The sequence below is a fragment of the Lethenteron reissneri genome, chromosome 46, assembly GCF_015708825.2.
Source record: "Lethenteron reissneri isolate LAM-NWPU_2019-01 chromosome 46, ASM1570882v1, whole genome shotgun sequence".
Lineage (NCBI taxonomy): Eukaryota > Metazoa > Chordata > Hyperoartia > Petromyzontiformes > Petromyzontidae > Lethenteron > Lethenteron reissneri.
This window is the reverse complement of record NC_083824.1, coordinates 1,492,246-1,519,794: the sequence shown is the minus strand read 5'-3', so window position 1 is coordinate 1,519,794 and position 27,549 is coordinate 1,492,246. Positions and strand designations below refer to the sequence as shown.

Below are 27,549 nucleotides of genomic sequence, written 5' to 3'. Positions count from 1 at the left end.
CCGAATCGTATGTCACTGCATTATTGCGTGATCTCATCAAAAGATGCATCTGGGATCTTAAAAGGTCACCAAAGAATATGTGAGCATCGGGAATTTAAAATTGTACTGAATAAGATTTAGTCTTATGCTTACTTGCATAAAATCGGCACGTGAAAATTAATATATCGTTTTTGCAAGCGGTACGTTAATTTATCTGCCGTGACATTTAGCCTGGGGTGCAGCGGTGGTGCAGTGGTTATCGCATTACGCTATGAACCCAGTGAGTTTAATTCCCGGCCATGGCTAAGATCAGTGGTGAGTGATATCTGAACCGGTCCTGGGCACCCCCCTTCACCAACCCGTACTGACCAGTGTGGTGAAGTAAGGTCAAACAATCCCCTGCAACACAGTGTGGGCAGGCCTTCATTCAGCAGTGAATTGATCAAGGGCTGTACATTACACTACATGTATATCAATATATATTTTACATTTAGGCTAACGGAGAAAACAAGACAATACAAATGAGATTAGAACAAAATTTGGAGAAAAAATACTTGCTTAAGCATGGATCATGTAACACTTTCATTAGCAGTACGCAAGCCGACGATGGATAGCTGTCGAGACAAAATTCATTTTGCATATCTGAAAAGTTATATTTTTTCACTCTCTGGATTGTGCCTCAAAGTTTTGGGCAACCTGTCCCGAATTGCAACAAAACTTTACACAAGTTTAATTCACAACGGATAGTCTTTACACAAATTATAATGCTCCTCCCACCCCTACCACCCCATTACGGATGAAAATACAGACCAACAGATACAATGCAAAAACACTTTCAAACTTCATTGGAAATCTTTTAAAATAATTATTTTACTAATTAAATCGTGTCCCAGAAAACATAACAAGTCGAATCGCATGGCAGATGAATCGTTACGTGCGTAGCGCGTGATGGCATGTGCGAACGGGCGCCCTGAGGGACACTTACGGGTTTCCCTTCTGCAGCTCCTTCTGCTTCTGCAGGTTTGCCTCCACGTACTTCAGCACGCGGCTCTCAGGGACCCACTCGTCCCAGCTGGGGAACAACAAACATGGCAGCCTAGCGTGAGCATCATGGTTGGCTACGTACCGTGTGAAAGAAGTTCAACATACGTACATAACATCACGTGGCCCCGACGATTCCTTCACGAATTTGTAGCCAACATCACGCGATTCGTAATTAAAGAGCGGTCTTGCAGGCTTCTACTCAAAGCTTGCAGAAGGCACGACTACGGGCATCTTTAGGAATTAAATTGAGGAACATCACCTGGTCCAAATTTCTATGTAACAAATTATATCATGGTGATGCTGTTGTGTTGGCAGTGCTGCACAAACATAACTAACAAATAAACTCTCAACGCATTCAACAAATAAATGTATAATATGCGACGTTTCTGGCAAGTGCCCTTGTTCATAGCACAAGAAGAAGTCAGAGACGGAGTGGATAACAATAAGAGTTGGAGACTGCACCATACACCATCGGGCTTGATGAGAATAAAACTTCAAAAATGTTCTTCGATGACAAGCTTTGACATTTCATTACTTGGTTGTACATTTATATTTGGTCGTTTGCATTGATTTCTATTGACTGCATTGTCGTACGTAATGTGTTTGTTTGAATGTTTTTCTGCTGCCTTATGCAAATTTATTTTCATTTTTATCACAATGTCAATAATTTTCTCCACTGCTTCTATTTGCCTAATCTAGTAAATTTCCTTTCCAGGAATGACTTTATATTTCTTGTACATTCGAATTTGAAGGCGTAATTCACCTCCTTTACTTAGCCATATGAAAAAACCATGTTATTAAGTCATTGTTCAATGCAGTCTAGACTTATGATTAAAACAAATCTCAAAATATCGCATTTACATAAAATTACTTCATGTAATAACTCAGGTTTGCCTTTCAAAAGCAATGTTTTACGTGCCTCTAAATGGAATATTTTAATGTGCTGGTTAAATAGCAGAATATTACTGCTACTATGTGACTAAATTTGTGACAATTTGTTTGTATTGTTTGGGGTGCCAAGTTGTTTCGTACCTATTCTGCAGCCCAAGGTACTTAATTACAGGCCATATGAAAACGATAGCAGCAGATATGATGGCAAACAGCTAAAGTGTGTGTACACTGAATTTCAAGTAATTACATATTTTTTCTGTGATGGGCCAGGTTGGAAAAATAATAATTTTTCACGAAACATTTTGCAAATAGCAACCACTCAGTAAAAGACCAGCACGTCTGTGTGTGAGAGCTTTGTGTGCAGAAATGCTCCACTCACTTTTTGTTCCATCCATTGTAGTGAACAAAGTATTTGATCTGCTTGTCTTTTATCACGATCTTCACACACTGCAACAAAAACCAACCGATTTTAATATAGGCTTTCACGATCGAATCACATGATGATTCGTAATTAGTTTAATTTGGGTTAGATCATCGAGTGGGTACGTTAATTTTCAGCAAGACCCTCTGCCACCAGACAGGGCCAACAAATCACATTGTCGCATCATGGACAGAATTTAACACTGATTTGGTTTAACAGCCAAACTAGTGGAGGAGGAATGTTACAAATCCCAAGCACAACAAGCGACAATTTTACACGACGTTTTGGCAGGAGATTACATCCAACATCAGCCGTTCATAAAAGTTCAGTTCTGGGTAAGCCTGCAGTGATCTAACCCAAAGGAAATTAATTATGAATCGCAAACAACCAAGCCAATTAACAAAACAAAACAGCAGCACAATAAATACGTCGCCTGTCTTGAGGCCCGCCCGCAAACACGTGTGCTGCAGAGGAGCTAAAACTTGCACGCGTCCCATTGAACGAGGGTTTGTTAAACTAGTTGCTCGTGTTAATTCGTGAACGCGATTACCGATCGGTTTACCAACAACCTTTGCCAATCCCGCACCGAACAGCGTGAAGTATGGTCGAACAAGCAACACGACCCAATACGGCGTGGTTGAGGCCTTCTTCATGCAGCAGTGGACTTACAAATTACTGTAAGTTATATCTCTGTACTGTATACAGGACTATACTGTGGTGTGTATTGTACGTAACGTTGTCACGCCGATGTGCCGTGACGTTAAACGCATGTGTGTGCTTTTCGGCCCAATCGGTTATCAAATCGCCGACGCTCGATTCCATAATCTATTTTCGAAAGAAAAGAAAAAAAACACCGATTAATTGACTTGACCCGCGAGGGAAACCGAACTGGCTTCGCGAGAGTAATCATGTGTAGGGTGCAGATAAGATGTAAATTAGCTTCACTTCAACCTTGGCTTCATACAGCAGGGGCCCGTGGAAACAAAGAACCCTCTCTCCTGAACAAAACAACAACAACACGCAAGCAAAGCGCGAATCAATCAGCCGTCGATGACCATCATTTATCGCCGCTCAGCCACCACCACCGCTCAGCCACCACCACCACTCAGCCACCACCACCACCGCCGCCGCTCAGCCACCACCACCGCCGCCGCTCAGCAACCACCACCACCGCTCAGCCACCACCACCACCGCTCAGCCACCACCACCACCACTCAGCCACCACCGCCGCTCAGCCACCACCACCGCTCAGCCACCACCACCACCGCTCAGCCATCACCGCCGCTCAGCCACCACCACCGCTCAGCCACCACCACCGCTCAGCCACCACCACCACCACCGCTCAGCCACCACCACCGCTCAGCCACCACCACCACCATCACCATCGCTCAGCCACCACCACCATCGCTCAGCCACCACCACCACTCAGCCACCACCACCGCCACCACCACCACCACCACTCAGCCACCACCACCACCACCACTCAGCCACCACCACCGCCGCCGCTCAGCCACCACCACCGCTCAGCCACCACCACCACCACTCAGTCACCACCACCGCCACCACTCAGCCACCACTCAGTCACCACCACCGCCACCACTCAGCCACCACCACCACCGCTCAGCCACCACCACCACCGCTCAGCCACCACCACCACCGCTCAGCCACCACCACCACCATCGCTGCCACTCAGCCACCACCACCACCACCGCCGCCGCTCAGCCACCACCACCACTCAGCCACCACCACCGCTCAGCCACACCACCACCGCTCAGCCACCACCACCACCGCTCAGCCACCACCACCACCGCTCAGCCACCACCACCACCGCTCAGCCACCACCACCACCATCGCTGCCACTCAGCCACCACCACCACCACCGCCGCCGCTCAGCCACCACCACCGCCACCACTCAGCCACCACCACCGCCACCACTCAGCCACCACCACCGCCACCACTCAGCCACCACTCAGCCACCACTCAGCCACCACCACCGCCACCACTCAGCCACCACCACCGCCGCCGCTCAGCCACCACCACCACCACCGCCACCACTCAGCCACCACCACCGCCACCACTCAGCCACCACCACCGCCGCCGCTCAGCCACCACCACCACCACTCAGCCACCACCACCACCACCGCCGCCGCTCAGCCACCACCACCACTCAGCCACCACCACCACCACCGCCGCCGCTCAGCCTATCCGTTTAACACAGACACACGACCCCGGTCCCTATAGAATTGACAAAGGCCGCATTCCCTACAAGGATGGTTCCCTACAACACAGGCTGCATACCCTAAAGCCTATAGGTTCAACACAGGCCACATACCCTACAGTGTATAGGTTCAACACAGACCGCATACCCTACAATGTATAGGTTCAACACAGGCCGCATACCCTAGATATAGGTTCAACACAGGCCGCATACCCAAGAGGGTATGGGTTCAACACAAGCCGCATACCCTAGAGGGTTATAGGTTCAACACAGGCCGCATACCCTAGAGGGTTATAGGTTTACACAGGCCGCATACCCTATAGAGTATAGGTTCAACACAGGCCACATACCCTAGAGGGTTATAGGTTCAACACAGGCCGCATACTCCAGAGAGTTATAGGTTCAACACAAGCCGCATACTCCAGAGAGTTATAGGTTCAACACAGGCCGCATACTCCAGAGAGTTATAGGTTCAACACAGGCCGCATACCCTAGAGGGTTATAGGTTCAACACAGGCCGCATACCCTAGAGGGTTATAGGTTCAACACAGGCCGCATACCCTACAGGGATAGGTTCATCACAGGCCGCATACTCTATAGGTTCACACCGCTCACCTTCCTGAAACTTGGGCTTGGGTTCAGGCTTCGGAGCCATTCGCCGCAAGACCCCCAACCCCCACAACCACCCCAACGTGCGCGCGCCTCGCTTTAAACGGCGAACATTACCAATTACTACAGATTAAAAAAAGGTGCAACTTAAAGAAAAAGCAGAAGAATGAAAGCAATAAATATAAAAATGTTCATGCAAATTCGGCGACTCAAGAGGAATTCTGGCGGGAAGCGCTCACGGCAGCAGCAACGGGGGCAGCTTTCACTCGCGGCGGCTCAACTTGTGACCCACGTGACGTGACGCTTTGAGTGCGCGAAGCGCCCCGAGGGCCGCCTAAAATTGGTCATCGAGAGTACGTCGCGGCGACGATCCACCCCGAGGGCGGAGAGCGGCGAGCAAAACGGTGGCGTCGTTTCTGTTGTTTGGGTACTCCGCGGTGAGTCCGTCGTCCGTTGTTGTTATCATTGACTGCGATGCAATAATTCTAAATTGTAATATGTTGACATTGTTGTCATGAACGTTATTCGTTCGGCGTGAAGGGGAGTTGGCTGTTGTACGCAGTTGTCATTAAGTGGATGGAGCGTGAGGTGGTGTCCGCTCGTTCGCGCAGTCCTCACTCAGGGTGACAAGGTCACTCACATTTACATTTAATGTCGGGCTACTCTCTCCTCAAACGATTCAAATTAGAAGATATTTAATTACGGGCACACAATCTGAGCGTCGGCCCTGCTAAAACCGGCAATGACGGCGTGCGAAACTTATTTGACGTCACTGCGACAGGGCAAAGTATATCCACCGGACGACCGCTGTTCAATCGCCATCACACTCATTGTATGGACCCCCCCTCCCCCACCTCGCGTGAGTGACCTCGGGTGCCCCCCGGCCGACAGGGGTCGCCGGGCACGAGGTGGCCGGTCACTTAAAACAAGTCCAGTTAATTTTGTCAAACGTTACCGCAGGTAGCAACATTAAAGGGAAAACGTTTAATGTGCAGCCGAACGAGGGGTATCATTTGCAACATTTCTAGTGAGAAATAAACATACACTTTGAAGAAAGATGTAAATGCATTGTAAATACAGTACCGTAATTTTATCTGCGTTGTGATTTATCCTTAAATTCTTAACTAGGGTGGCCAAAGGCCAAATGTTAAGAGCGGTGTTGAGCCTGCTTCGTGGTTGGACACGAGACCCCAGCAATACGCAGGTGTTGTAGGTTTGGGCTACAAGGTGCTCTAAATGTCAGAATAGCAAATGGATTTTTTTTTCGATTTAAAGCTTTCGTGACTGCAGGGATTCATCTTCTTGGTTCTTTCGGTAAAGTCACGTAGAAGGGAAGTAATAAAATAATAAAAATAAAACATAATAAAATAATTCTCACGACGTTTCGGCCACAACGCAAGCAGCCGTCCTCAGGTGAAGAACAGGTCTGTCGAGAAGACAGAGTCTGAATGACAACCCCAGGCTTGGAGTGTCTTTTTAAGCTGGGTTGGAGGGGGGGAAGAGCGCCTTGACAAAATAATTTGCATATCAAGAGGAATTTAGCATATATATAAGCTGGGTTGGAGGTGGAAGAAGAGCGCCTTGACAAAATAATTTCCATATCAAGAGGAATTTAGCATATTTATGAGAAATGCGTAGGAGGTGGGCTGGGGGGTTTCAAAGTCATATTATGCCCATGCATTATGCAGGATGAGCAGCATCAAAGGGAGGGGGTAGGGGGTAGCATTAACAAAGGGAGGGAATGTTAATAGTATGTAGAAGCAGGAGACCTGCAGCGGAGCAAATAATGCATTCCCTGTGGAGAACACAAGATACACAGTCAATGCCAGTGAGTGGACTGTGGTCTGAAAGTCACCGTAAACGTGAACAACAATCAGTTAAGATCCGAAATGGTTTATTAGGTCCTTCCAATGATTGCTGAGCCAGAATCAATCTTCTCGGTTGAAATTGTCTCTGTGTTTGTATATGTGGATCGCCTCATGAACGAATCTCTCATGGTAGCCAGATGGCTTGCAGAGAACCTCCGTCTTGGAGAAGTCAATGTCATGTGAGCCCACTGAATTGTAACAGTGATCTGCCACGGCTGAGGTGTTTGTCTTACCGTGTTTCAGGTCTGCTTTATGTTCACGGATGCGGTCCGAGACATGTCGTTTGGTTTCTCCAATGTAACTGCTACCACAGAGGCAACTTAGTTTGTAGACGCCAGAGTACTGTATGTCTAGAACCACGTCTTTTACAGACGGGACCAGATCACGGATTTTATGTACTGTGTTGAATCGGACCTGGATCTTGTGTTTAATCAGGATTTTGGAGATCTTTTTTGTGACCCCAGCAATGTAGGGTAAGGAGATGGTTTTGATAGGCTCCTCAACAGGATCCTTCTTGATGGTTGGAGTGATGGCTTTGCGGATTGTGTAGTCGGAGTAACCATTAGCCTTAAGAGCTTGGCGTACGTGTTTGAGTTCACTGGCAATGTGTTCCTGGTCGGAGATGCATTGGGCTCTATGGTATAGAGTCTTGATGAGGGAGTTCTTCTGGGATGGATGGTGGTGGGAATCCGGTTTTAGGTAAGCATCAGTGTGGGTGGCTTTCCTGTAGACAGAATGGCTCATTGAACCATCAGGTCTCCTTTTAATTAGGACATCCAAAAAGTGTAGCTTGCAATCTTTTTCGACTTCCATGGTGAATCTGATGGCTGGGTGTATGGAATTGATGTGGTCGAGGAATTGGTCTAGAGCAGGCCGGCCATGTGGCCAGATGACAAAAGTGTCATCTACGTACCTCTTCCATAAAGTCGGGCGTAGAGTGGCAGTCTGGATGGCGTCGGTCTCAAATTTCTCCATGAAAACATTGGCTACAACCGGAGATAGGGGGGAGCCCATTGAGGTACCCTCAGTTTGTTTGTAGAAAGTTCCATTCCAGGTGAAGTATGTATTGGTTAAGCAGTGTCTCACCAGGGGGGGTACCCCAGCATTCAGTCCTTGATGAACCAAGTCTTCAATGATTGCGATGGTGTCAGGTACAGGAACTTTGGTGAATAAGGAAACCACATCAAAACTGACAAGCAGGTCGTCTGGGGACAGGGAAATCCCCTTGATTGTCGATACCAGGTCAGTAGAGTTTAGTTCCGCAGAGGTGTTTTTTCCAGTGAAAGGCCGTAGGATTTCAGACAAAAAACGAGCCAGTTTATAGGTGGGGGAGTTGATAGTAGAGACAATGGGACTGAAGAGGTGTATCTTCATGTATCTTTGGCAAGCCGTATAATCTTGGTGGCCTGGCTGCAGAAGGTTTCAACGAGAACTGTTTGGTCTGATCAATTAATGCGGTTGAAGCAGAAATGATTGTGTTGGTTTTAGAGACAAGGCTGTTGGTGGGGTCTCTTTTTATTTTTGTATAGCTGCCATCGTTGAGTAGTTCTTGAATTTTGTTGTTGCATTCTATTTTGTCCATGATGACAGTGGCATTGCCTTTGTCGGCTGAGAGGATGACAATGTCATCCCTCTTTTTTAATTGAGCTAATTCGAAACGCTCATCTTTGCTGATGTTGCTAGCTGGCATCTTAGTGTTTTTGAGGGTTGCAGAGATTTCAGATCTTGCTACGTCTGCAGCGATGTGACTCAGGCCCTTGAGAGCTACATCTACTCTAGTAATTATATCATTAACTGGTATGTGTCTAGGTGTGACTGCAAAGTTTAGTCCTTTAGCTAAAACGGATTTCAAACCTTCAGAAATAGAACTGTTACTGCGATTAATTACGACTTTGTTAACATCTAGCTTTTCAATGTGTGGGTCCGGTCTCTTGTTTAAGAGGCGGTTGAATTTGGAAATCAAGTTGTCCTTACATTTGGTCGACATAGCGGCAGCTGAAGAGGCAGTCAATGTGGTTACATGTTCCCAATCCGATGTGGACATTGTTGCAACTGATCAAGATCGGTGCGCGTAAGTCTGATTTTCTCTGAGATAAGAGCTAAGCTAGTTCTAGACAGAATTCGTTTAGCATTAGAAGAAGTTACAGCAGCAGATGTTAGTGTAAATGCGTTTGGTATTACCTTAGAGTCGCGGCATCTCTTCAGAAAGGTGAGAGACTCGATTAGCTGAGCCTTCTTATCACGGAGCTTGTTGAAGGATCTCAAAGTTATGTAGAATCCCTCCCCGTAGAGGCGGTTAAATTTCGATTTAAAGCTTTCGTGACTGCAGGGATTCATCTTCTTGGTTCTTTCGGTAAAGTCACGTAGAAGGGAAGTAATAAAATAATAAAATTAAAACATAATAAAATAATTCTCACGACGTTTCAGCCACAACGCAAGCAGCCGTCCTCAGGTGAAGAACAGGTCTGTCGAGAAGACAGAGTTTGAATGACAACCCCAGGCGTGGAGTGTCTTTTTAAGCTGGGTTGGAGGGGGGGAAGAGCACCTTGACAAAATAATTTGCATATCAAGAGGAATTTAGCATATATATAAGCTGGGTTGGAGGTGGAAGAAGAGCGCCTTGACAAAATAATTTGCATATCAAGAGGAATTTAGCATATTTATGGCAAATGCGTAGGAGGTGGGCTGGGGGGTTTCAAAGTCATATTATGCCCATGCATTATGCAGGATGAGCAGCATCAAAGGGAGGGGGTAGGGGGTAGCATTAACAAAGGGAGGGAATGTTGATAGTATGGAGAAGCAGGAGACCCGCAGCGGAGCAAATAATGTATTCCCTGTGGAGAACACAAGATACACAGTCAATGCTAGTGAGTAGACTGCAGTCTGAAAGTCACCGTAAACGGAAACAACAATCAGTTAAGATCCGAAATGGTTTATTACGTCCTTCCAATGATTGCTGAGCCTAGACACATACCAGTTAATGATATAATTGCTAGAGTAGATGTAGCTCTCAAGGGCCTGAGTCACATCGCTGCAGACGTAGCAAGATCTGAAATCTCTGCAACCCTCAAAAACGCTAAGATGCCAGCTAGCAACATCAGCAAAGATGAGCGTTTTGAATTAGCTCAATTAAAAAAGAGGGATGACATTGTCATCCTCTCAGCCGACAAAGGCAATGCCACTGTCATCATGGACAAAATAGAATGCAACAACAAAATTCAAGAACTGCTCAACGATGGCAGCTATACAAAAGTAAAAAGAGACCCCACCAACAGCCTCGTCTCTAAAACCAACAAAATCAGTTCTGCTTCAACCGCATTAATTGATCAGACCAAACAGTTCTCGTTGAAACCTTCTGCAGCCAGGCCACCAAGATTATACGGCTTGCCAAATATACATAAAGAAGATATACCTCTTCGTCCCATTGTCTCTACTATCAACTCCCCCACCTATGAACTGGCTCGTTTTTTGTCTGAAATCCTACGGCCTTTCATTGGAAAAACCACCTCTGCGGTACTAACTCTACTGACCTGGTATCGGCAATCAAGAGGATTTCCCTGTCTCCAGTCGACCTGCTTGTCAGTTTTGATGTGGTTTCCTTATTCACCAAAGTTCCTGTACCTGACACCATCGCAATCATTGAAGACTTGGTTCATCAAGGACTGAATGCTGGGGTACCCCCCCTGGTGAGACACTGCTTAACCAATACATACTTCACCTGCAATGGAACTTTCTACAAACAAACTGAGGGTACCTCAATGGGCTCCCCCCTATCTCCGGTTGTAGCCAATGTTTTCATGGAGAAATTTGAGACCGACGCCATCCAGACTGCCACTCTACGCCCGACCTTATGGAAGAGGTACGTAGATGACACTTTTGTCATCTGGCCACATGGCTGGCCTGCTCTAGACCAATTCCTCGACCACATCAATTCCATACACCCAGCCATCAGATTCACCATGGAAGTCGAAAAAGATGACAAGCTACATTTTTTGGATGCCCTAATTAAAAGGAGACCTGATGGTTCAATGAGCCATTCTGTCTACAGGAAAGCCACCCACACGGATGCTTACCTAAAACCGGATTCCCACCACCATCCATCCCAGAAGAACTCCCTCATCAAGACTCTATACCATAGAGCCCAATGCATCTCCGACCAGGAACACATTGCCAGTGAACTCAAACACGTACGCCAAGCTCTTAAGGCTAATGGTTACTCCGACTACACAATCCGCAAAGCCATCACTCCAACCATCAAGAAGGATCCTATTGAGGAGCCTATCAAAACCATCTCCTTACCCTACATTGCTGGGGTCACAAAAAAGATCTCCAAAATCCTGATTAAACACAAGATCCAGGTCCGATTCAACACAGTACATAAAATCCGTGATCTGGTCCCGTCTGTAAAAGACGTGGTTCCAGACATACAGTACCCTGGCGTCTACAAACTAAGTTTCCTCTGTGGTAGCAGTTACATTGGAGAAACCAAACGACATGTCTCGGACCGCATCCGTGAACATTAAGCAGACCTGAAACACGGTAGGACAAACACCTCAGCCGTGGCAGATCACTGTTACAATTCAGTGGGCTCACATGACATTGACTTCTCCAAGACGGAGGTTCTCTGCAAGCCATCTGGCTACCATGAGAGATTCGTTCATGAGGCGATCCACATATACAAACACAGAGACAATTTCAACCGAGAAGATGGATTCTGGCTCAGCAATCATTGGAAGGACGTAATAAACCATTTCGGATCTTAACTGATTGTTGTTCACGTTTACGGTGACTTTCAGACCACAGTCCACTCACTGGCATTGACTGTGTATCTTGTGTTCTCCACAGGGAATGCATTATTTGCTCCGCTGCGGGTCTCCTGCTTCTACATACTATTAACATTCCCTCCCTTTGTTAATGCTACCCCCTACCCCCTCCCTTTGATGCTGCTCATCCTGCATAATGCATGGGCATAATATGACTTTGAAACCCCCCAGCCCACCTCCTACGCATTTGCCATAAATATGCTAAATTCCTCTTGATATGCAAATTCTTTTGTCAAGGCGCTCTTCTTCCACCTCCAACCCAGCTTATATATATGCTAAATTCCTCTTGATATGCAAATTATTTTGTCAAGGCGCTCTTCCCCCCCTCCAACCCAGCTTAAAAAGACACTCCAAGCCTGGTGTTGTCATTCAGACTCTGTCTTGTCGACAGACCTGTTCTTCACCTGAGGACGGCTGCTTGCGTTGTGGCCGAAACGTCGTGAGAATTATTTTATTATGTTTTATTTTTATTATTTTATTACTTCCCTTCTACGTGACTTTACCGAAAGAACCAAGAAGAGCAAATGGATTCTTAAATCCATTTTGTGCGGAGTTTTGAGCGTTACCCCATCGTATTCGTTGTGGGTCTTCTCTGGTTTTCTGTGACAGAAACCAGAGCCTTCTTAATGTACGGTAATTAACAAATGTTACTTTAAATGAATTATTGAGACTCACAAATTGCTGGATAAAGGGAATGATCGTGTTTCTATGTAACTGTTAAACAATGCAAGTCGTCATTTATTCTGCTGATAAAGATGAAGCGTGCAATGTTAGGTTCTGAATAAAACGTTGGAATGGTTTTAAATTTGAATTAAGTAAAAATCATAAACTTTTAGAACTCTCTCGAATATTTTCAACTGAACTCTGTGAAGAGGAATCATTTTGTTGTTCAACATTTTCACGCACATTTAAACCAACACTGAGTAGATCATTTACAGGGTTAGGTTTGCTGTTATGCCCAACAATGGCTTACACAGTAGTCGACTTTGCCCCAAACGTTAGCCGCATTGCTCGCAGCGCATTACTGATAAAAGGAGCCAACTTTGTAACATTCGCATGTTCGTTTAAAAACAGATTGCGAGCATCAATATTTGCACCAGGAGGCTTGCAAGCATTGGTGAACACATCTCCATTATTTATAACCAGGTGAGAGTCCTTTAAGACATTTAAGCATCTCTCAAAATTTAAATTTTTGTGTTGCAAACATCTTTTGCGATGCGTATGCGGTGTGTGTGGTGTAGTTTTGCGCATTGAAATGGAATCTGAACTTGGGGGCTCCTCTAAGTTAAATCGGCATAGAATGTGTGCCTGGTGCAGTGTGTACCTGGTGCACTCGAAAGATACAGGTGGTCTGACGTACATCTGACAACACCACCCCTTGCGTGCCACGTTGACCTTAATAACAGTTCAACAATAGCACTGTGGTCAAAACATTATTTTGACTTTGTCGGAAGTCAACGGTGGTTGTCCTAAGAAAATACTGCCCTCGACCATGGGAATATGGAATTTCCACCACTGGCGTAGAGCGTGGATAAACTTACTCTATTTACAGGGTTGTCTGATGTGTATTGTGTTTGCACAGCGTGTTATTCGGTATGATGTCTGACGTTTGGCTGTACGTTCTTGGAGCTTCTTCAGGAACTGAGGAATAGTTCTGGCCTCGAACAACGTGTGTTCCAAACCAAAAACACAGAGAAACCTATACCGCAGAATCTTGGAATCCGACACCATGGCAGACGATTTACAGCGCCTGCCATGGCTAAACACATCACCTTTGTATTCACAGCATTGCGAGCGATGGCGATTGCCGGCACGCGCGTTGTGGAGCTGGCTGGCCTGGCCCCGGCGCCCTTCTGTGGGATGGTGCTAGCGGACTTTGGGGCACAGGTGGTGCGTGTTGACCGCGCGGGGACGCGTGCCACCATGCCGGATGTGCTGGCACGGGGGAAACAATCGCTGACGCTCAACCTGAAGTGTCCGCAAGGCGTAGCCGTGCTGCGCCGGCTGTGCCTTGCCTCCGATGTTCTCATTGAGCCCTTCCGTCCCGGTACCAGCAGAGAAGCGCACACAAATGCAAACACTCCACCCCCCACCACAGTACAGCCTTAACAGGCTCTTGGGGCAAGTGCTATTAGCGAGTAGCACCTATGAAGGCTGGAATGGCACACGAGGGGGTGGATGACCAGCACCACGCCCGGCCGCCTTTGTCTGCCTTGTGCTGATGTTTTTATACCCCGCACCAGGTGCTCATTTTTGGCTGAGTCGACCTACGGGAGGCCCAGGACTGGTTCAGATAATCATCATTGGTGTTGGCCGTAACCAGAATTGACCTCGGGTTGCTGGGGCCATAGTGGAGAGAGCTAACCGCTGCACTACTGAGCAGCACACAGGTACACACACGCATGCATCAGTGCTGGCAGGAGGCACTGTTATCTTACAGCATGGTGGTGCATGCCTACGATCGAGCACTTCGAAGGTGAGGGTTGGTATATCTCAAAGATCTGTAAAACTCCAAAACCTACCGGGCTGTTGGAGGGGTGGCCAGGAGATGTTAGTATGGTAGGTAAGACCTTAAATGCTTTATGGTGTTGCCTTCATATCCGCATCTCCTGTTGCTTCAGCTCCCCACTCCCAGCCCTGCTCTCTTCCCCTCCCCACCCCCCGACATTTTGTCTCTGCTCGCCCTTTAATCCCTTCTAGCTGCTCTTCACTCGGCAGCGCTCCACTCCCCCTACCCCACAGTCCCCCCCCCCTCTGCCTCTCCTCCCTGGCTCTTCCCCCCCTCTCTTGCCTAGATAGCCTCTTGTTACAGCAGCCCTTTTGCCCACTTCAGCAATTGTTTCTTGTTGTGGTTGTCCCACCTGATGACGGATGCTTGTGTTGCGCCCGAAACGTCGTGATTTAATTTATTTTATTTTATACCTACGTGACTTTACCGAAAGAACCAAAGAGTATGTGGGTTTGTGAACTCTGCTGTACGGACCAGTGAGTGTTATCTCCTCTTGTTTTGTGTTGCGTTTTCTCTGGTGACACCAGTTTCTTCCCACAAGTAGAACATTAAAGTATCTAAAAATGAATCGGCAAAAACATCCCTCTGTGGCTGTCCTGTCCTCATGTTCCTACATCCCCACGTCCTCATTGTCTCTGTCCTGTGTCCCCATGTCCCTCCACGTGCTCCCTTTTCCCCAAGGTGTAATGGAGCGGCTTGGCCTGGGCCCAGACGTGCTGCTTGGCGAGAACCCTCGTCTCATCTACGCGCGGCTCACCGGCTTCGGCCAGAGCGGCCCCTATGCCAGCATGGCCGGCCACGACATCAACTATGTCGCCGTGTCCGGTAGGACCCGCGATGCACGGCGTAGATAAGTTCGGGGGGGGGGGGGGCAGGGGGGGCGCTGACGTTGCCGGCAATGTGGAGTCGCCACGGGAGACAACAGAGCAGTGGTTATTCGTGCTTTCCAACAAGTGTTGAAAGCTTTCATGCATTAGCTTCGGTTCGTAAATCTGTTGCTATAATGGGCTTACCGAATGTAAAACCGGGAGCGTAGACTTTAGAGCAAAGTACAGCGCAACAATGGATTTTGGTGCACTGTCCTCTGCTGGCTACGTTGTCCTGCAGCCCCCTGTGACACATGTTATGTATGCGGTGCCAACCCGAGCACTATCGATGCTCAGCCCTGCTTAGCTTGTGAGATCTGAAAAAAAATTGGGCACATGTATGTATGTTGAACTTCTTTCGAAACGTATGTAGACAACCATGCTCATTGGAGGTGTGGGGAAGGACAACAGACTAAACAAACACACATGCAAAAAAAGGCAGTGGGCTCTCATAAACAGAGTCCATGTATGTATGCAATATTTGTGAAATGTTTTAAAGTGGATTTGTAGAGGGAGGGGAATCCTTCTGCTGAGCTGGAGCTTCTCGCGTGGCGGTGGCTGCGTCATAATATTGTGTGTGGCCGTTTCTCCTTGACCCTGCAGGCTTGCTGTCCATGCTGGGGCGCCAGGGCGAGAAGCCCACGCCGCCTCTGAACCTGCTGGCGGACTTTGCGGGCGGTGGGCTCATGTGTGCCATGGGCATCACCATGGCCATGCTGGAGAGGAACAGGTCTGGTCTCGGGCAAGTCATCGACACGAGCATGGTGCGTACTTCCCCGCGTAATTTTTTTTGCCGATGCTGCTGTTGAAAGGAAACTGAGCCCTGTCGATGTTGTGCTCAGTGTTGGTGGTGACGTGGCCCCTAGCAGTGGGGCGTTCGCCATTTGTTGCAGAGGTTCACAGCTCGTATCCAACTGCTGTCCTGATTATTACTGAGGGTCTATTAACCATTAAATCCTACATACCGTTTGTTTGACAGCAGACATTAAAGATCCCCTGACTTCATCCACAAGCTAACAATGTGTAACAGTGACAAGGTCCAAATTTGGCGAGTAATTTTTTTTACCACAATATACTTAATCGAGATTATACCTTGCATTCATCACCCCCTACTGGCAGACCAATGCCCCAGGTGTTGCAAATTAGACTATCCTGGTTTCCTGAGTTTGCACCCATTTGAACAAAATAAGCTAAGTATTTGAGTTGGACTTTTGTTGAGTTGAGAATGGAGGGAACGAGACCAAGAGGCATGGCCAAGGAAGGAGGTGGAAAGTTGGTGTCATATAGGCCTAGGAAAGGAGAGAAGATCACTGAAGAGTGATGAAAACAGCAGATGGGAGGATATGAAGGCAATGGGAGATGTTGCCCTCCAATCGACTTGGATGTCTGGATACAGACTGATGATGAGGATGATGATGAACATAATGATGATGATCATAATGAGCCTCGTGTTGTGTGGTGGCCGGGTGGCCTAGTGTTGGGCTGGTGTTGCATCAGACTGCCTATCCCTGCCCAATATTTACGTCAGGATTTTTATTGTACATATTAATCAAATGTTATGTTGAGAAACATTTTTCACTTTAGTTTTTTTATTATTGCATTTATTCCTTTCCCCCAGTGAAATATGTTTGCATACTGCATCATTTGTTTTTCACATTCGGTTTCCTTTGCCAAAGAGACCTTTGCCTGTATGGGTTCTCACACTGTTTAGAAATGAAATCTTACTTGTTCTCTGTGTGGTGTAATAGCGCCGGCTGGTGGGCAACAGCAGCAACTGTGGTAGACAGACAATACACACACACCGGTGAGCGTGTGCACAGGCGTGTTGGCAGGGTGGAGGAACTGGGGCAAGGGTCACGGAGGACCCCGTCTGGAAGTCTCTGGAACCTGCTAGTGGGTAGGATAAAAGGAGCCGAGAGCGGGAGCTCGAGGCTGCCGGTTCTGGGACTGCATTTGTCTCGTCGTTGCTGTTGTCTCGTCACCGTCGTCGCTGCCATCTTCGCTTGATATTTCGCTGCCAGATAGTTGTTGGCTGTCTCAGTCAGCGCGTGTTGTGTATAGGCGAGGTTAAGAGACTGTAGAGAGTGTGCAGGCAAGACCATGAATGTTCTAAATAAAATAAGGTGCCTCCTACAAACCTCATCTCCGAATCACTGACACTACATCTGTATGAGGGTAAAAGTGGCACAGTGGTGAGCCCACTGCTTTAGGAACTTGGTTACCTGAGTTTGATTCCTGACTCCGGCCACTCATATAAGTGGCGAGAGATATTTGAACCGGTCTTAGACCCTCCTCTAACCACCGTCACCAACTCGCATTGACCAGCTTCATGATTAACATAACATGGGAATACCTTCATCCAGCAGTGGATTGACAAAGGGGCTGTGTTTCGTTTATGGTCCTTCCCTCGAAGCTCAGATTAGCATGGTTGGCTACATACGGTGCGAAAGAAGTTGAACGTACATACATACATAAATTGTGTGACTTTAATTCTGTGATGCACGCAACACGAGGGGGAGTTTTCACGTTAAATCAGCTGCGATGTGTCATGTGCCTTATGCCCACTTCACATTCCCACGTGTAAAAACACGCACCAAGCATTGTCCTGCATTGTGCAGCACACACACATTCCCATTTGCCTACTTCACGAATATCAAGTGAGCATTGCTATCACACTTGTCACCGTGTTAATGACTGAACCATCTTGCGACCAATATCCATAATACAGGTTTTGTTTGGTTAGATCATGTAAATATATAAATGTGTCGTTAAACCCACCACCACCCGACACAGCCAATTAGTAAGGTTTGTCATGCAAACAGAACATGCCAATTCGTTACTAGTGAAGTATTGGAATTGACGGCAGGAACTTCTTGACGGGTAACACACTTTTATTAAATCTTGACGTGTCACAATACAACGGGTGGTCTCTATCCTTTGGACTATACACTCCACTTAACTCGTGTAGACTCTATGCCTCTGGCTACACACAATACACTTGACTCGTGTAGACCCTATGCCTCTGGCTACACAATACACTTGACTCGTGTAGACCCTATGCCTCTGGCTACACAATACACTTGACTCGTGTAGACCCTATGCCTCTGGCTACACACAATGCATTCGGCTCGTGTAGACCCTGTGCCTATGGCTACACACACTACACTTGCCTCTGGGTTACACAGAGTCCCGGTCCCGTTAGGACAGCGGGACTAGGTACCGCAGGGCCCTATGTCTTCATCCCCGTCTTCATTCTTCGCTGGTTACATACTGCCCTTACGCCTGTGTGCATCCCCTTTTATAGCCCCTGCTCACGAGAGACGGAGCTGATGCGGACGTCGACGTGAGCATCGTTCCTTAGTGAACCAATCACGACGCACTCTCTCTACGATCCGTTTTCCCCAGCGCGTGTTAACACTACTCCACCAATCACACCGCGCTGCCACCCGGTCACTCCCTCTCAGCGCGTCACCGGCACACAGCCAATCAGTACCCCGTAACCCACGACCCCGCGCTGACCCCTGATCCTCCACCGTCAGCGCGCGTCACCACATACACAGCCATTTATTACGCGCTGGCATACGATCCCTAATCCCAGCGCGTATCACCACTACATCACCCCCTCCCACATAGCTTGCAGCCGGCCCGGCTGTTAACCAACAACACAACCTAACGTCAACGCAGTAATAAAGAAACCCCACCCCCCAGTGTGCCCCGTAACGCAACAACAACAACACAACAACAACACTTAAATAAGAAGCAATATACAGCCCGACGAACAACACAGTAAAAGCGAACACCCGAAAACGAACGCGCCAAGTGTCTCTGTGACTAAACGCAGTGACGAGGCGCTCCGGCTGCCTCGACTCCTCACGTGGTAGGTCATAAAAAGTAGCGCGACCTAGCGCGAGTCCGTCTGGCCGGTCCGTCGTATGGGACGGGACGCTGGCATACGTCCGGTGGCTCCGGCAGCTCTAGACGGCGCGGATCGGGCCTGGAAGGACCGGCCCCGCCGCGAAGATCCGGCCGCCGGTGGTCGGCAGCTGTCAGTTCCGAGACACCTGGGAGCGGATCAGGCGGAGACATGTGAGGAGCAGGCAAAGACAATTCCCCCTTAGGGTCGTCGGTCACGTCACATGCTCGGCCCTCACGACACAAGGGGAGGCCATATGGAGGCGAGAACGGTTTCAGTCGGGAGGGGTGGACGTACCAACGGCGTTTTCCCCATTTTATCTGAACGCACTGGGGGCGTGCAACCCGCACGACCTCCACGGGTCCCCGCCATGGCTTCAATAATTTAGGCGACGTAGCCAAAGGTGCCTGAGGGCAATGCAGCCAGGCCCTGTCACCTGGTTCCCAGTTGTGCACGGACACCTTCCGTGCACGCAACCGCTCGTTTGCAATTTGGCGAGCCCGCGAATTAAGCCGTGCGGCCTCCCTTGCCTCTGTCAGCTTATGAATGTTAAATTTAATATGCTCTGCCAATTTCGAATTAGTCCGTGGTGCGGGCAGACCCAGCTGCGTTTCCATGGGCGGGTCGGCTTCCCGACCGTACATCAGATAAAACGGGGAAAATCCCGTAGCTGCATGGGGGGCCATTCTATACGCGGCGAGGACCCCAGGAACCTGCAGGTCCCAATCAACATGTGCCTCACACACCTGCTGGCACAGCATAGAAGTCAATGTCCTGTTGAGCCTCTCCACCATCCCGTCCGTCTGCGGGTGGTACGGGGAGGTACGCACCTTCTTAGTACCCAACAGGTCGCACACCTCTTGCAGTAATTTACTCGAAAAATTTTTCCCTTGGTCGGTCAGTAAGCGTTCGGGAGCCCCCTTGTCCAGGACGTAGCCCTGGACAAAGGCGTCCATCACAGCCGCCGCCGACTGGTTGGCGAGTGGCCACGCCATAGGCCACCGGGTAAAATATTCGACCCCCACCAACAGGTACTTATTACCCCTAGGCGTGACTGGAAAAGGCCCCAGAATATCGAGTGCAACGAGCTCGTTAGTGCGCGAGACCTGAATAGATTGCAGCGGTGGATTAGCTGCCACAGGCGGTGGTTTCCGTCTGGCGCACTCAACACAACCCTTCAGAATATTCACCACGTCACCCCCCATTCCCGGCCAATAATAGTCACGCTGAAGCAGGGCAAGCGTTTTGTTCACTCCCAAATGCAAGAGGCGTTCGTGTGCGGCCAAGACAACCTTCCCCCTCACAGCAGAAGGCACCACAATCGCGTGCCGCCGGGACAAACTGTCCCATCTCATTAACAGGCCCTGCTTAAGCACGTAGGAGCCAGTTCGTTCATGGTCACCTTCGGAACCCCCCGTCCTGCGGCGCAATGCTAGCAGGGAGCTGTCCGCCATTTGGAGACGGCCCCACTCAATCAACGACAGTGAGAACAGCGAGTCCTGACCCCCTGGGGTAGCGGGAACATCCCCAATTGGTGTGCCCGCGGTCGCAACCAACTCCTCCATACCTTCCGTAACTGGCGGTTTACAGCGCGCCGATCCCGACAAGCACGCACATTTGTGACAAGGCAACAACCGCGACAGGGCATCGGCATTTGTGTGTCGCAACCCCTTACGGTATGTAGTCGTGAACTGATAGTCCTGGAGGACTTCCAACCACCGCGACAATTGGCCCGAGGGCTGGGCGACCCGCAATGAATACTGGAGCGCCGCGTGGTCCGTCCGGACCGTAAAGTGACGACCATAGAGATATGGTCTGAATTGTTGTACGAAAAAAACAATGGCAAGCAGCTCGTGACGGGTGACGCAGTAGCGCTGCTCTGCCGGCGACAACACCCTGCTACCATAGGCGACCACCCGTTCGACCCCTCCAACGACTTGGGACAGCACCCCCCCAATGCCCGTGTTGCTAGCATTCGTGTCTAGCAAGAAGGGACTCGCAAAGTCCGGATAGCGCAAGGGTGGGGCCCCTACCAAGGCGTCCCGGAGGGAGCAGAATGCAGCCTCCTCCTCCGGTCCCCATCGGAACTTCACTCCTTTCGCCGTTAGAGCGTGCAAGGGTTTTGCAATGGTGGCGAAGTGCTCAACGAATCGGCGATAATACGAAGCAAAACCGATGAAACTGCGCACGTCCGACACTGACGTAGGCGTCGGCCACGAACTGACACAGTCCGTCTTCGCAGGATCGGTAGAAATCCCCGAAGAGTCGACAATGTGACCCAAGTATCTAACGGATTTACGAAAAAGGTGGCATTTGGCCGGTTTAAACTTTAATTTAGCCGATCGCATTCGCAAGAACACCCCTCTTAATCGCTGGAGGTGTTCTTCAAACGTTTTACTGAAAACAATGACATCGTCAAGGTAAATCAGGCACGTATCCCACTGCAAGCCCGACAAAACCAACTCCATAAGGCGCTGAAACGTCGCAGGAGAGGAGTGAAGTCCCATGGGTAACCGGTTAAACTGAAACAGGCCCCCTGGAGTCCGAAATGCAGTCTTAGGCTTAGACTCTTCGTCGAGTGGCAACTGCCAGAATCCGGATAATAAATCAAGAGTCGAAAAGTATCGCGCACCAGACAATGCGTCGAGGGACTCGTCCATCCTGGGGAGCGGATACGCGTCGGCCACAGAGATCTTATTCAGGCGACGGAAATCGACGCAAAATCGCAAGGACCCGTCCTGCTTTTTAACGAGCACAATAGGTGCTCCCCAAGGACTGGAAGAAGGCGAAATAATGTCGGCTTCTAGCATATCGTTAACGGCCGACTGAACATGTTCCTTCTCAGTAGGACTCAGTCGGAAGGGATTTAGCCTGACCGGTGCCGCATCGCCCGTTTCAATGTGGTGGCGTAGCAGGTCCGTGCACCCAATGTCATACTTATGTTTACTGAAGACATCCGAAAATTCAATCAGCAACCCGCGCAGCGCACCCAACTGTACCGCTGACAAATCGTCCGAGTCCGCGCACAGCGAATCGACCCATTCGAGGTCCTCCTTCTGTTTGACGTTTTGCGTGGGGCTCGGATCAGCCTGCGCAACCAGCCGCTCTTCCGCAGGGACCCGCGCCGCGTGAGCTAGCACGGTGCCCTGCTGAATGACGGCCGGCCGCGACCCAGCGTTCAAAACCATCACAAACGGATCCCTGTCAGCCCCAACCAAAGTGTGAGCCACCGACAAATCGAGACCTCCAACAGCCCTATTAGAAGGACCCAAAAGCATGCCTTGTTCCGAGGCCTCCCTCACCCATGGTTTCCGCAACCGGAGGGGAATTAACATTTGTGAACCCGGGGGCACGTGCACGGTCTGTGTCGCTAACGCTTGTATCGTAGCGCACGCCGTCCGAATTTCAGTAGGGCTCGTCAAAAATGAAATACGGCGACCCGATGGTAGTTCAATGCAACGCTGATCAATGAGAATTTTGATGGGCATTTTTGCCAAAAAATCAGTGCCCAATAGACAAGGAACCGCCAGGGAGGACGAAACGAAAACGGGTCCCGACAATTTGATATCACCAATGCAAATGGACGCCCTAATCTGACCGATAATGCCCAACGATCCCCCGTTAGCGGCGTAAAATGGCACATCCACCGGAAGAAGCGGACGACATTGTACAGGGAGAATGTTATAAATGAGGTCCGATATAATAGTCGCCGATGCCCCCGTGTCCACTAACACCCTGACCTCGACCCCATCAATAGATCCCGTAACGACGGATGAACCCGCTGAGGCAGCCACTATTCTGTGCCCCAACTCCGACCATTTAATGTCTCCCCGGTCCCGGCCGAACCCCCCTCGCCGAACCGAATCCCCGAACCCTACTCGGCTCTCCTCCGCCGCAACGCGACGGCCCATGCGTGTCGAGTATGCGGGCCGAGCATGTGAGGTGCCGCGACTTGCCGGGGTTTGCAGGGATGACTTGGGGCCTTGTTCGTCGTCCAGCCGAGGTCCCATGGCGCGCTGACGTGGGGCGCGGCAACCGGAGGCCACGTGGCCCCGGAGGCCGCAGTTATAACACGTGATGACAGTCGTCGGAGATCTCTGTTGCTCCAGCTTGCGGGCCGATCGCAGAGGTGAACGACCCCCCGACCTCCAGTCCCCCGGTCGTCCCGCGATGAACGCCTCCTCTCGTGGGCTGACGACTTGGGGCACGGTGACTACCGGGCCCGGAGCTGAGGCCACGGCAGCGTTGCAGACGACCCCCTGTTTACGTTGGAGGACCTCGTGCGCTTGTATGCTCGTAGCGACCCGTAAGGAAGAAATATCGGTCTCGTCGGCCGTGTTGATGGGGACCCCCAGGTCCTGCGCCAACTTGAGCAGTTGCTCCAAAACCATCGCATCTTGGCCCTCCTCGTCCATACGAGGGAACGCGGCGTCGGCGAGAGCCAGCAACGCCGTGCGATAGGCGAGCACGGTCTCCGTGTCCGCCTTCCGTCTTGCATAAAAATGATGGCGACACGCCGAGGGAGGACCATAGACCTTGGCCATGAGAACCAGCGCATCCTTGAGCGTGGAGCGGTCCGACCTGCGTGCGGACGTGAAGGCCGCGAGCGCGTTGTCGTCCAGCATGGCAGGCAGTGCCCGCAGTGCCGTAGCGTCGGACCAGGCGGACATCTCCTGATGCGCCAAAAACCTGCGCTGGAATTGGCCCCAATCCCCGCCTTCCGCCTTGAAGGCTGACAACGTGGGAAGGCGCTGTTGAAAGATGAAGTCGTCCTCCTCGTGCTTCCTCTCCGCCGCCCCGTCGGTGTGTAAGATGGCGGCCCCAGTGGCGGGTGTCTGATGGCGGTCCGCAGCGAGCGTTGGTGACGTAAGCGGGCGCGCTTGGAGAACCGCTGCCACGTGGTGATGGCCGTTCCCGCCAAAAGTCGGCGCAGATGAAATGGCGGGAATCGCCAAGTCGTTTTGGCGGGAATCTGCGGGGCGACCCTGTAGAACGTCCGCCGCCGTCCCCGCTCCTCCCGACGAGCTGATCTCCGCCAGGATGGACGCGGCGGCGAGCAGCAGCTCCGCCAGGCGGGAGTGCGCCTCGCGGAGCACGGCGTCGGTCCCCCGTCGCTCGTCCGGCGCCGTCGGCGGATCCTGCAGCGTGGGCAATTCCTCGTCCTCACCCCCCGATGCCAGCTGGCCCGAGTCGTCGAGGTTGTCCCCGCGGTCAATCCCGTGGGTCCGACCGGGTCTTCCTTGTCTCCATGCTTGGAAGACCGTTTCACTTCTGACGCCAGTTGAAGTATTGGAATTGACGGCAGGAACTTCTTGACGGGTAACACACTTTTATTAAATCTTGACGTGTCACAATACAACGGGTGGTCTCTATCCTTTGGACTATACACTCCACTTAACTCGTGTAGACTCTATGCCTCTGGCTACACACAATACACTTGACTCGTGTAGACCCTATGCCTCTGGCTACACAATACACTTGACTCGTGTAGACCCTATGCCTCTGGCTACACAATACACTTGACTCGTGTAGACCCTATGCCTCTGGCTACACACAATGCATTCGGCTCGTGTAGACCCTGTGCCTATGGCTACACACACTACACTCGCCTCTGGGTTACACAGAGTCCCGGTCCCGTTAGGACAGCGGGACTAGGTACCGCAGGGCCCTATGTCTTCATCCCCGTCTTCATTCTTCGCTGGTTACATACTGCCCTTACGCCTGTGTGCATCCCCTTTTATAGCCCCTGCTCACGAGAGACGGAGCTGATGCGGACGTCGACGTGAGCATCGTTCCTTAGTGAACCAATCACGACGCACTCTCTCTACGATCCGTTTTCCCCAGCGCGTGTTAACACTACTCCACCAATCACACCGCGCTGCCACCCGGTCACTCCCTCTCAGCGCGTCACCGGCACACAGCCAATCAGTACCCCGTAACCCACGACCCCGCGCTGACCCCTGATCCTCCACCGTCAGCGCGCGTCACCACATACACAGCCAATCATTACGCGCTGGCATACGATCCCTAATCCCAGCGCGTATCACCACTACACTAGTATAGTGTAATAGCGCCGGCTGGTGGACAACAGCGGAAACTGTGGTGGACAGATAGTACACACGCCGGTGAGGGTGTGCACAGTGTGTGGGCAGAAGGGAAGAACTAGGGTAAGGGTCATGGAGGACCCCGTCTAGAGGCCCCTGGATCCTGCTAGCCGCTAGCAGGTTCAAAAAGGGAGGCACGGTGAGGGCGAAGCCAGGCCGCGCTGGGAGCATAAAAGGACCCAAGAACAGGAAGGAGCTCGAGGCTGCCGGTTCCGGGAATAGACTCGTCTCGTCGTTGCTGTCGTCTCATCGGCATCGTCGCTAAACGCCTTCGCTAGATATTGCGCTACGAAGGATAGCAGTTGGCTATCTCAGTCAACACTGTCAGTGTTAGACGGCTAGTGTTATGTACAGGCTGAGCTACTATGGAGAGTGTGCGGATGAGACCGTGATATTTGTTAATAAAGAAAGTGCCTCCTAGAAACTCTGTCTCTGAATCGTTGACACTACACGAGTATAGCACACCGGTGTGTTGGAGAGCAAAGCCACAACATTTACAATCTGATTGTAAATGTTTATCTCGACGGCGAAACGTCATACTCATTGTAAATGTTGTGGCTTTGCTCTCCAACACACCGGTGTGCTGTACTAGTAACAAATAGGCATGTTCTGTTCACGTGACAAACCTTCCTGATTGGCTGTGTCGGGTGATGGCGGGTTTAATGACATTTATATATTTACGCGATTGAACCCAAAAAACCTGTATTATGGATGATCATGTTTAGTTTTGTATATTTGCGCTGTTCATTCAAATTGCATCACAATCGCCGAAGAACCACAGACAAGCTGGTAGGTAGCATAGAGACGGTGAGCCGGCGCCACCAACAATTTACCAAGCTCTTCGGTTCTCTATATATTAAGATGTTTGCAGCCAGTTAATGAGTGTTTATACATGTGTAGTGTAGTAGAACGACACTACTGTGTTGGCTCGGTATGGGGGCTGTAGGCGGATGTCACGGAGGTCGTGTCAGACCGTGACACCAGGGGCCCCAGGGGGTCACGTGGTTGGCGGCTCGGGCCTTCCCGAAGGATCGGAAAGGGGGGTGTGGCCTGGGGCGGGGTGTGGACAGAGAGCTGGGCTGTTCTGCTGGGTCAACTCTGGGATGAAGCCACCATCTACGATCCTCGGTCTCCGGTCCAGTAATGTAGTATCCCCGTGTGTTAGCTAAGTTAGGAACGGTGGTTACCACCCTATGTCGTTATCCTGTTAATGTTAAGAGTTACCCATTGTGTTTAGCTAATAAATAGTGTTGCCTCCAAAGTTCCAGTGTGCGCCTGAATGTAACCCACGACACATGTGGGAGGAAACTGCAGCACCCCGAGAAAACCCACTGTGCGTGGGTGCAACACTCTACAAGAGTGGCCCCTACGCGAGGCAGGGTATGGCACCTCAATGACCACAAGAAGGGAGGTTTGCAATATTTATGTCATCTACCAATCCTTGCTGCCTGCACAGTGCTGGATTACAGGTGTGCGTAGCCACCACCGCTCTGCTATCGGTGTGAGTAAACCAAGCCTTTTTTAGCAATGTGGCCAGTTTTTAATGAAGTAAGTCCCAAATACAGTGAGGGAAAAAAGTATTTGATCCCCTGCTGATTTTGTACGTTTGCCCACTGACAAAGAAATGATCAGTCAATAATTTTAATGGTAGGTTTATTTGAACAGTGAGAGACAGAATAACAACAAAAATCCAGAAAAACGCATGTCAAAAATGTTATAAGTTGATTTGCATTTAATGAGGGAAATAAGTATTTGAACCCCTCTTAATCAGAAAGATTTCTGGCTTCCAGGTGTCTTTTATACAGGTAACGAGCTGAGATTAGGAGCACACTCTTAAAGGGAGTGCTCCTAATCTCAGCTTGTTACCTGTATTTAAGACACCTGTTCACAGAAGCAATTAACAATCAGATTCCAAACTCTCCACAATGGCCAAGACTAAAAAGCTCTCCAAGGATGTCATGGACAAGGTTGTAGACATACACAAGGCTGGAATGGGCTACAAGACCATCGCCAAGCAGCTTGGTGAGAAGGTGACAACAGTTGGTGCGATTATTCGCAAATGGAAGATAGACAAAATAACTGTCAATCTTCCTCAGCATGGGGCTCCATGCAAGATCTCACCTCGTGGAGTTGCAATGATCATGAGAACGGTGAGGAATCAGCCCAGAACTACACGGGAGGATCTTGTCAATGATCTCAAGGCAGCTGGGACCATAGTCACCAAGAAAACAGTTGGTAACACACTACGCTGTGAAGGACTGATATCCTGCAGCGCCCGCAAGGTCCCCCTGCTCAAGAAAGCAC

The 27,549-nt window shown here is 49.9% G+C and overlaps 2 protein-coding genes across 7 annotated transcripts in view; one reads left to right on the top strand and one right to left on the bottom strand.

Moving 5' to 3' along the window:
• MORF4L1 (mortality factor 4 like 1) overlaps positions 1-5,467 on the bottom strand; it is a 37,345-nt gene extending 31,878 nt beyond the window's left edge. Inside the window, exons 1-5 of one of the 5 annotated variants that reach the window (XM_061570880.1) lie at positions 5,169-5,467; positions 3,281-3,333; positions 2,294-2,361; positions 965-1,051; positions 349-378 (exon numbers count right to left, since the gene is read on the bottom strand). In XM_061570880.1, coding sequence (XP_061426864.1) covers positions 349-378; positions 965-1,051; positions 2,294-2,361; positions 3,281-3,333; positions 5,169-5,208 — 278 coding nt within the window. In that variant the 5' untranslated portion in view covers positions 5,209-5,467. The remainder of the gene's footprint in view (positions 1-348; positions 379-964; positions 1,052-2,293; positions 2,362-3,280; positions 3,334-5,168) is intronic. The other 4 variants (XM_061570876.1, XM_061570877.1, XM_061570878.1 and 1 more) reach the window with 4 other exon arrangements.
• Positions 5,468-5,532: 65 nt separating this feature from the next.
• The window catches only part of AMACR (alpha-methylacyl-CoA racemase), a 116,152-nt gene continuing 94,135 nt past the window's right edge, over positions 5,533-27,549 (top strand). The window contains exons 1-5 of one of the 2 annotated variants that reach the window (XM_061570874.1): positions 5,536-5,599; positions 12,928-12,999; positions 13,640-13,900; positions 15,044-15,187; positions 15,832-15,992. In XM_061570874.1, the coding sequence (XP_061426858.1) occupies positions 13,651-13,900; positions 15,044-15,187; positions 15,832-15,992 (555 nt within the window). In that variant the 5' untranslated portion in view covers positions 5,536-5,599; positions 12,928-12,999; positions 13,640-13,650. Of the gene's footprint in view, positions 5,600-12,927; positions 13,000-13,639; positions 13,901-15,043; positions 15,188-15,831; positions 15,993-27,549 lie in introns of both variants that reach the window. The other variant, XM_061570875.1, reaches the window with a different exon arrangement.